The 9,268-nt window shown below is 38.0% G+C and overlaps 1 protein-coding gene across 1 annotated transcript in view; it reads left to right on the top strand.

The window, feature by feature from the left end:
• Nucleotides 1-6,406: 6,406 nt before the first annotated feature.
• LOC135156648 (uncharacterized) overlaps nucleotides 6,407-9,268 on the top strand; it is a 45,453-nt gene continuing 42,591 nt past the window's right edge. The window contains exon 1 of the mRNA XM_064109509.1: nucleotides 6,407-6,644. Coding sequence (XP_063965579.1) covers nucleotides 6,621-6,644 — 24 coding nt within the window. The 5' untranslated portion in view covers nucleotides 6,407-6,620. The remainder of the gene's footprint in view (nucleotides 6,645-9,268) is intronic.

Raw genomic sequence — 9,268 nt, 5'->3', positions numbered from 1 at the left:
ATAAACGCAAACCACTGTCTGGTAGAGGGCGGGCAAGTTTTATTTTTATTTTCTTTCTTGAGCGTGCCAAACTATCAATTGGTCTTAGCAGTACACAGTTATGGTCACTTTTTCCAAGAGGTGATGTGACACTAACAGGTAAATAAAACTTATCACAATTCATTACAATTTTGTCAAGTATATTATTATCTCTTGTTGGAATATTTACAACCTGATGAAAGTTATCATTATTCAAAATTGGTTCAATATCAAGGTCATTCATGTCACCCATCACAAAAATGCCAGCATCAGGATGTTTTGTAAGAACATCATCAATCGTAGAAATGATATGATCAATATATTCCTGCCCATATGGACTACGTGGTGGAAAGTACAATACACATACGACAATACGTGATATTTCACGAGGTAATAATCGTGGTCGTACACAGACCCACAAAGCCTCTACATTATTAGGTACCAAAACAGGAATAATACTAGGATTAAAAATATCTTTAACGTATAAAGCCACTCCTCCTCCTTTTCTTCCACTCCTTGGCTTTGAAAATAAAGTAGATAACCATGTAAACTCAAACAATCCATAGAAGTTGATTCATCAATCCATGTTTCCGTCAAAGCAAGAATATCAACTTTGTTTATATCAGCAGCAATGTCAATTTCATCAAGTTTATTATTGATCGATCGTACATTTGACAGAAAAAAGCGTGGTAAGTCAAAATGATGATTTTTGTCAATCAGTACTGTTATCTGTTTAAGATTGTTTATGTCTCCATTTCTCATCTTAAAATGTCGGGTATACTTTCTTTGTTGAACCAAAACTGGTATAGGGTGATCAAAAACATCATGTTGTGACGTTGACAATACACTGTGTCTCAAGTTTAAGTTCCTAGCCCTTCTCTTACGACCTTTAGATCCACGATGAGTTTTCCGCTTTCGTGAGATGCCAAGCTCATGGATCCTTCTCCAAACATTAGGATTTAGGCGCAATGTGAGAATGGTTGAAAATGCAAAGTGATTAAAGCTCTTTTTAATATAGGCATAATGCTCTTGATCAACCTTTTGCTGATACTTTAAATCATAGGCAGGGGTTTTCTTTCCATCTTTAGTAAATAGTTGAGGGCCCGGGTTGGGCTCAACATCTCCATAGATTGTAAGAGATATCTGGAAAGTTGCTGATGAGTTGCTATAATATGGAATGTGTGCACCAAGATATTTCAAATGTTTGATTTTTCCCTTCAATAATGAAACTTGTGTACGTTTACTGCAGCCAGAAAACACAGTTCCAGTGCAAGTAGAATGATCCCATTCATTCCATTCATGATAGGACAGACATAATAGAATGGTTAGGAGCAAAAATAGGTAGGTCCTCTGTAGAGCCATTGTTAAGATCAAGGCTTTCAAGTCACTGAAAAGATCACTAACAATAGATGTATAGGTCTTTTCCTATTCATGACTAAAGCACTTCCCAGGTACCAGTTGAATGCAGTAAGATCAAAATGGTTCTTGTACAGTTTTTGCAGCAGTAGATCCAACATTTTCACAAGCACAAATCCTGTCTGATTTAAGCTACAAAACACTCAAAACTTGTCCCACACAATCCATACATATTGTTCAAACACTTAGTGCAGTCAAAAAAGTTTGAAGTGTTCAAAAATTCACATAAAAATCAGCTATTCACAGAGAGCTTTCAGAGGGGCAACCGTTCAACAAGTGCTCCAACAAGTGCTCCACCACATGAACAGCTGCTTGAATAAATTTGTTGCCTGTTGGAACTCCAGTCATAGAATCTTCTTGGTTTTACCTTCACCTACATCATTGGGTAGGTACGGTACGGCCCAACCTCCATACCTCCCGCAAATCGGACTCTAAACACGTATTGTTGACGCGGGGTAAAAAGTACATCCCTTATAAAACATTGTAGTCTTTTTTAACCCTCGCTAATTTGACACTACACACGCAGCTTTCCTAGCGAAATAGATACCCTTTTTCATTATTTTAGTGTTTTTGACACCCTTATTACGTACGTTACGTACGTAACGTCCCCTATCTTGAAAAACACATCCTTTTTACGTGTTTTTTTTGGTCGCGCATGGTATCCAATCGTCAATGTAAGTGACCCCCCGGGTATGTTACAAAAAATTGTCAGCAACATATAGGCCTATATACAGACATGCACCCATCCCCTGTATTCCATTCTTAAATAATTGCAGGGCTAGTCTGTATGATATCTGCAAGCACAGGCTCAAAATTGAAACTTTAACCAAAACCATGTCTAGAGTGAAAACTATAGAGTCTAAACTCTCTGTCCAGAGCCACATTACATAGTCAATCTAGTCTCACTATTTCAGACTCTGCATTATGCACTATGCGAATTGTAAAAACTCCTCTGTGCATGCCCAGGGCCGTAGCTAGAAGGGGGGGGTATGGGGGGTGTGACACCCCCCCCCCCCCAACATTCATGGCAGTCGGCAAAATCATGTACCAGTTGGCAAAATGGAGGATAGGGGAGAAAAAGAGAGAGGGAAAGAAAGGAAGAGAAAAAAGAAAGAAGGAGAGAGGGGGAGAGAAAGAAAGAAAAAAAGGAAAGAAAAATAGGGGTACTAACTTCGAAGAAGGTTACGACTTATAGAGTAAAGACAACCAGTTGGCAAATCCAAGTCCATGTAGCCACTGCTTAGAGCCCTACTAGTCAGCAAAATACAAAGGACAAAACAGATGGAGCTATAATAACACACAAAGTAAGCCCCCGGTCCTCCCCCAATATAAACAAGCTTGTGAGTTTGCAAATTATACCACAATTATTGACGATTTAACAAACACATTAGTTTTGTAAAATTAGAGGCAAGACTAGGAAAAGAAATATGGGGTGGAATTAATTTCCAAGGTTTAAGTTGAATAATCAAAGCCAAAGTATAGTTGGCAAATTATAAAGAACCCTATACGCTCTACCAGTGAGCAAAGTGATGTACGAGTACTGCCCCGTTTCAGATCTGAAAAGAACAGAACACAAGACTTAAAAAAATGGTAACTCTGCAGTCAAATTCATGAAGACAAGTCTACGACTTGTAGACTTGTCTACAAGTTTGCAGTTGGCAAAAAACACAAAAATGTTCTAAGTTATTTTTACTAAATTCTGTCGCCGATTTTTTTTTTTAATATGGTGTCAGAATGTGCTTGGGGTGGGGATGGGTGGACTCACAAACACGGTGGACAGCAAGGGCAGAATCAATCAGAGCAGTATGGTCGTGATATGAAGCCATTCTAAAAGCTATGGAAGAAATCACAACTTCTGCAACCCCTACCGACAGGCAGTTGGGTGCGCAAGCTTCAGGTACACTAAAGAAGATGAAGACTTTAGATTTCATCATATCGCTGATGTTTGTGAAGAACGTGGTGATGAAAACAAGCAATCTCGCTGAATCACTCCAGAAGGAAGATTTAAATATAATAGATGCTCTGGAGCTAACAGAATCAGCTATCACGTCACTTGAGCGCTTGAATGGTGACACCAATGCCATGGATGCTCAAATTCAGGCTGCATGCACCTATGCCAGGAAATTGGACATTAGTCCAGAGCAGGACTACCAGAGGCACCATCGCCTTAGACGGCCACCAGCAAGGCTTGATGACGCTACTCACACTGCAGCAGCATTATCACTCCATGCATTCTACAGGAAAGAGTTCAAGAGCGTATTGGATACACCAGCGGCGTAACAAGGGTCGGTGGCCAGGGGGGCAAGATGTCAAAAATTTCCCGGTCATATCATGGAACAGGCAATGGCGTCATAAGGCAAAAATTTTGAGGGGGCGATATGGCGTATGGGGAAAATATATATATAGGCCTATATATATATATATATATATATATATATAAGCGAGCGTGTGAAGCGAGCGAGCAAAATTTTTAGACATTTTTATTGCAAAAATCCAATTTTGTGATAGATTTTGACATAATGTTAAAAAGATGATATCATATTTCACCCTCCTCTCTTTCCGGTGAACAGTGATTTTTGTTATGATTGTGAGCATCAGGGCGAAGCTCTATATGCTCGAGGGGCCGAGTATGGCGCTTCTGGCAAGAAGTAGCTTAATATAGGTCCCGAGCGAGCGAAGCGAGCGAGATAAAAAAAATATCACCTTTTCATGAGAATCTAAAATGAAGATAGATTTTAACGTGATATTCAGAAAAACATAATACACTTTCCTTTCTTGCCTCATTTTTTTTTGTTTGGTTGTAGAACTTTTGGGGGCCATGGTCCAAACTCATCCATATAACAGTGCTTTATGGGTGGGGTCCAGGGCAGAGCCCCGGAACCTCTTGATATCAAAGCCATTTTAAACCTTACAGATGGCCACTTATATTAATCAAATTGCGTGTATATTTATATAGCTTTAACAAAACACATAAATTCAAGTGTGTATCGTAATCATCCAAATATTGTGAGGGGTACACCATAGCAAATGTGGGAAAATTTGTAAAAAGTCGCCAGCGAGCGAAGCGAGCTAGCCAGAAAAAAAAAATGGCCTGTTAAAATGAAATTCTAATTATGTGATAGATTTTTACATCATTATAGCAAATATCTTGTCATATATTTTTTTTCATTCATCTCATTTCGCTGCCTCCTTTATTTTCTTTTATTTCCCCTTGGCTGTGGAACCACCCCCCCCCCCCGTTATGCCAGTGCTTCAACGTAAAGCTTAATGCAGAAAGGGTCCATACAGGGGCCCGTTATAGAACCCATTAAAGGTTACAGATGAAGAGCCCCCACGGCACGGGGTCTTGACTCTTGGACAGAGCCTTTGGAGATTTAGCAAGTTTATGATAGACTTTCATACGACAGTATGCTATATACCATCCATTTTTCTTCCCGCTCGTTATCTCAATCCTCGACAGCCCGGTAGTGTACGTTATCTTGTCCCTATTCTTTATTTTCCAATTTAGATTTTGGCTAATTCCAGTCTGCCTTATTTCCCGCTTTTGTTAATTTGCCTTTTTGTCATCTTTAATGTATTTCCCTGTCTTACTATAATCATGCTAATGTATTTGTATATCGGGGCGAATTGTTCTTTCTCACTTGTTCTTTTTTCCTTCCTTTTCCTGTTATCTTTCCGTTTTCCCTTTTTTCTTAGTTTTCTTTTCCCTTTTCCCTTTCCTTTCCCTTCCCTCCCCCTTTTTTTCCCGGTTTTTTTTATTTTCTCGGTGAGCTCCGTCAGGGGGGGGGGGACAGCTTGCCCCCCTGCCCCCCCCCCGCCTGTTACGCCACTGGGATACACTGATACTGCAATTCAAGGAGAAAATGCAGCCAACACTTGACAAAGTGTAGCCAATGTCACGTTTGCTCTTGCCTCCAACGCCAGCAACTCCAACTATGGCAGATGTTGTTGACTTTTGTAAACTCTTTCCAAAAGAAGTAGATCACGAGGCATTGAAAGTGGAACTAGAATGCTTCCATGACATGGCAGTGGCAAGAGAGTCTGCAAAGTGTTGCTGACGCAGCCACTTTGGCATTTGAAAAGAAGTCTATTCTTCCTCTCACTTGGAATGCTTACAAGCTTCTCATGACAGCCAGGACCAATACGTGTTGCAAAAGGATGAACGCACCTTCAGCCATATGAATTTTACCCAATTTTATTAAGAACTTTTATAGATCAACCATGGGAGACCGGCGACTGGACAACCTGCTACTCCTGAACTGTGAAAAGGACCTTACAGATACTGCCGACTTAAATCGCTTGCTAACAACTTGGTCATCAAAACCAAGATGTTAAATATGATATAGAATAACATACAAGATAAAGGTAACTTCAATAATTTCTGTAACATTTTTAATGGCTGAAAGAGATACATATGTAAGTAGTAGCAATCTTGAAATTTTAGTTGAGACATCTTGCACAGAAGGTCAATTAAAAATTAAAAAATCTTTGATTTCGATATTATTAATGCATAGGGTATATCATTATACTGCAAGTTAGCAACTACGGCACAATAGTATTTCTATTTTGATCCAAAATGTTTATTTTTACAGTGCAAATATCTTTGTATATCTTTGTGTAATTTACCTTAAAGTATTCACCAAATGCAACTAATTCAATTCTAAAAATTCAAAATCTTTTAGCATGTGATTAATTGTAGGGGGGCACATCCCCCATCAGACTCCCCCTGTGCTCACGTTGGCGCTGTCACGCCAAATTTAGTTGGCAAATTTAGCTGGTACACCCCCCCCCCCCCAACAAAATGCTTCTGGCTACGGCCCTGTCTGTGCCAGCAAAACTGACAAGTTTGCCTATATTCAAACAGTAACAACAACAACAGCAGCAGCAGAATACGTGCGCCACGCCCATTAATTCGGCCGCGCCGGTGCGTAAACAACAACACTCAACACAGCTCCAGCTCCACCATGTGACGTGTTGGAAGCTCCTTGCTCGTACGTGTACCGGCATTCAAGTCCCGCTCGATCTTCGACGAGACAGTAATCACCGTCGTTTCTGGGGCCGGGCCGGGAATTTCTGACATTTTACTATCATCCATATTCGAGTGGAGCCAACGTCGTAGTTCAGCGGAACAGTCGGCAAGTCAAATACAGAGACTGAAGGATTTTGGTCTAATAATCTTCGACAAGATGCTAGAAATCAAGAATTTGTTGGTAAGTGTAACTCTGATTAAGTTCTGAACCATACCGTATTCATGCCAGTATATATTCGGACGGGTAAAAGGATTTTGATGACTTCGTGGTCTCAATGTAAATGATCAATAAATCTACCTTGCCAAGTGCTAAAGAATATTCTTGCATTGATTTCAATGTTCATTTCATGGCCTGCCGACGTCGGAGTCGAGCGTAACACAGCGCTCGTTTCGTACCCCTTCCGCCCTTTCAGTATTCGGACACTACCTTTCAATTTCCGGACAGCTGGCAAAACACGCGCGTGCGCTCATTATCGATACTATTAATATTATTATTTTTTTTTATGAAGTGCAACGATCGATGGAGGGGTCTTCTTTGTTTTTAATTTAAATAAAGGGGTGGGTGAGCTTATTAATCGTTTGCTTAAATTATTTAAATTATGATCCTATTGATTCAAATTATAAAGGGGGCTTCATTGTTCAGTTGTTTGTTTTTATTTCATTTCTTATTGAATAAATTATTCATAGTGAAATGATTTTTTAATTTAAGGGGGGGAGGGGCTCATTTTTATTTATTATATTTTTTTAATTCTTAGTGAATAATGATAAAAGGGGAGAAACATGGCTTGTTAATTCCGTATTTAAAAAAAAATCTCATTCTTATAGAGATTGAATTCAATAATAGCATTGCTTTATTCTTTGTTGCTTTTTTATCTTAATTTTCATTTTGTGATTGGAATGATAAAAGGACGAGGTGGGGCTTCTTGGTTGTTTATTTGTTTTCTAATTTATTTTTATTTAGTGATCAAAATGGTAAAGGGGGGGTAGGCAGATTTTTGTTTTTTTAGATTTTTATTTTTAGTGATTAAAATGGTTAATGATTTTTATTTTAGTGATTAAAATGTTTGGTATAAGGGATGGTAGACATGTGTTTTTTTTTACCGTTTTATTTAATGTAATTTTTGTCTCACCTGCATAGCAGAGTGAGACTATAGGCGCCGCTTTTCCGACGGCGGCGTCAACACCAAATCTTAACCTGAGGTTAAGTTTTTGAAATGACAGCATAACTTAGAAAGTATAGGGACCTAGTTCATGAAACTTGGCCATAAGGTTAATCAAGTATTACTGAACATCCTGCCTGAGTTTCATGTCACATGACCAAGGTCAAAGGTCATTTAGGGTCAATGAACTTAGACCATGTTGGGGGAATCAACATCAAAATCTTAACCTAAGGTTAAGTTTTTGAAATGTCATCATAACTTAGAAAATATATGGACCTAGTTCATGAAACTTATACATGAGGTTAATCAAGTATCACTGAACATCCTGCATGAGTTTCACGTCACATGACCAAGGTCAAAGGTCATTTAGGGTCAATGAACTTTGGCCGAATTGGGGGTATCTGTTGAATTACCATCATAACTTTGAAAGTTTATGGATCTGATTCATGAAACTTGGACATAATAGTAATCAAGTATTACTGAACATCCTGTGCAAGTTTCAGGTCACATGATCAAGGTCAAAGGTCATTTAGGGTCAATGAACTTTGGCCAAATTGGGGTATTTGTTGAATTACAGCCATAAATTTGAAAGTGTGTTGGTCTAGTTCATAAAACTTGGACATAATAGTAATCAAGTATCACTGAACATCCTGTGCGAGTTTCAGGTCACATGATCAAGGTCAAAGGTCATGTAAGGTCAAAGAACTTTGGCCACGTTGGGGGTATTTGTTGAATTGCCATCATATCTCTATAAGTGTATTGGTCTAGTTCATAAAACGTGGAAATAAGAGTAACCAAGTATCACTGAACATCTTGTGCGAGTTATAGTAGTTTTCAAAATCAGCACTGCTGCTATATTGAATCGCGTGATGCAGGTGAGACGGCCAGAGGCATTCCACTTGTTATTCTTAGTGATTGAAATAAAATAAATATATTATATACATATAGTCATGTATATTATATGTTTTATATTTTTTTCTTCTTAAAATTGCAATTAGCCAAAGTACCTGCTCCTGCTGCCCGCCTTCTATCTTCTTTCTTTCTACTTTATAGTGTACTGCACTCCTCTGTCCCTCCTGTCTTCTCCCCCTCACCTCCCCCCTCTCTTATAATATTATAAAACATAATATTTTCTCACATGATCCATCAGTAATGTTTTTGTCAAGTGCACAAAAATTGTTTGTATTTATTTTTAAACAAAATTATGATTACGACTCAATATTTATTTGTTGTAAGTTTGTAATGTGACTAAGATAGCAGCTTGCCTCTTGTACAAGCTTTGCTTTTTTTCGGCAAGTCCCTCCGTTTTACTTTTAAATACAAATGTCATTTGAGATAACTTTATTTACTGAATTGTGTTAAATCTATGATTACCGTATGTTAGATATATATATATTATATTTTGTCTTGTAGTATTTTCGACCTTTTTATGTTATGTTTATCATTTTATTTACAATTGTGTAATGGAAATGAATAAATCAAATCAAATCAAATTAAATTAATTGTTTATATTAAAGTTATAAAGCCAAAATATTAATATACTGCCACTATTTTTAATGTATGATATAGTGAATTAATTATTTACAATACTGTTATGGAACAAAAATGTCCATCAGGCGGTAAATTTATCTCTTGTGTTTTTGTT

The sequence above is a fragment of the Lytechinus pictus genome, chromosome 14 (assembly GCF_037042905.1).
Source record: "Lytechinus pictus isolate F3 Inbred chromosome 14, Lp3.0, whole genome shotgun sequence".
NCBI lineage: Eukaryota > Metazoa > Echinodermata > Echinoidea > Temnopleuroida > Toxopneustidae > Lytechinus > Lytechinus pictus.
Note: the sequence above shows the minus strand (reverse complement) of the source record. Positions and strands in the feature narration are given on the sequence as shown.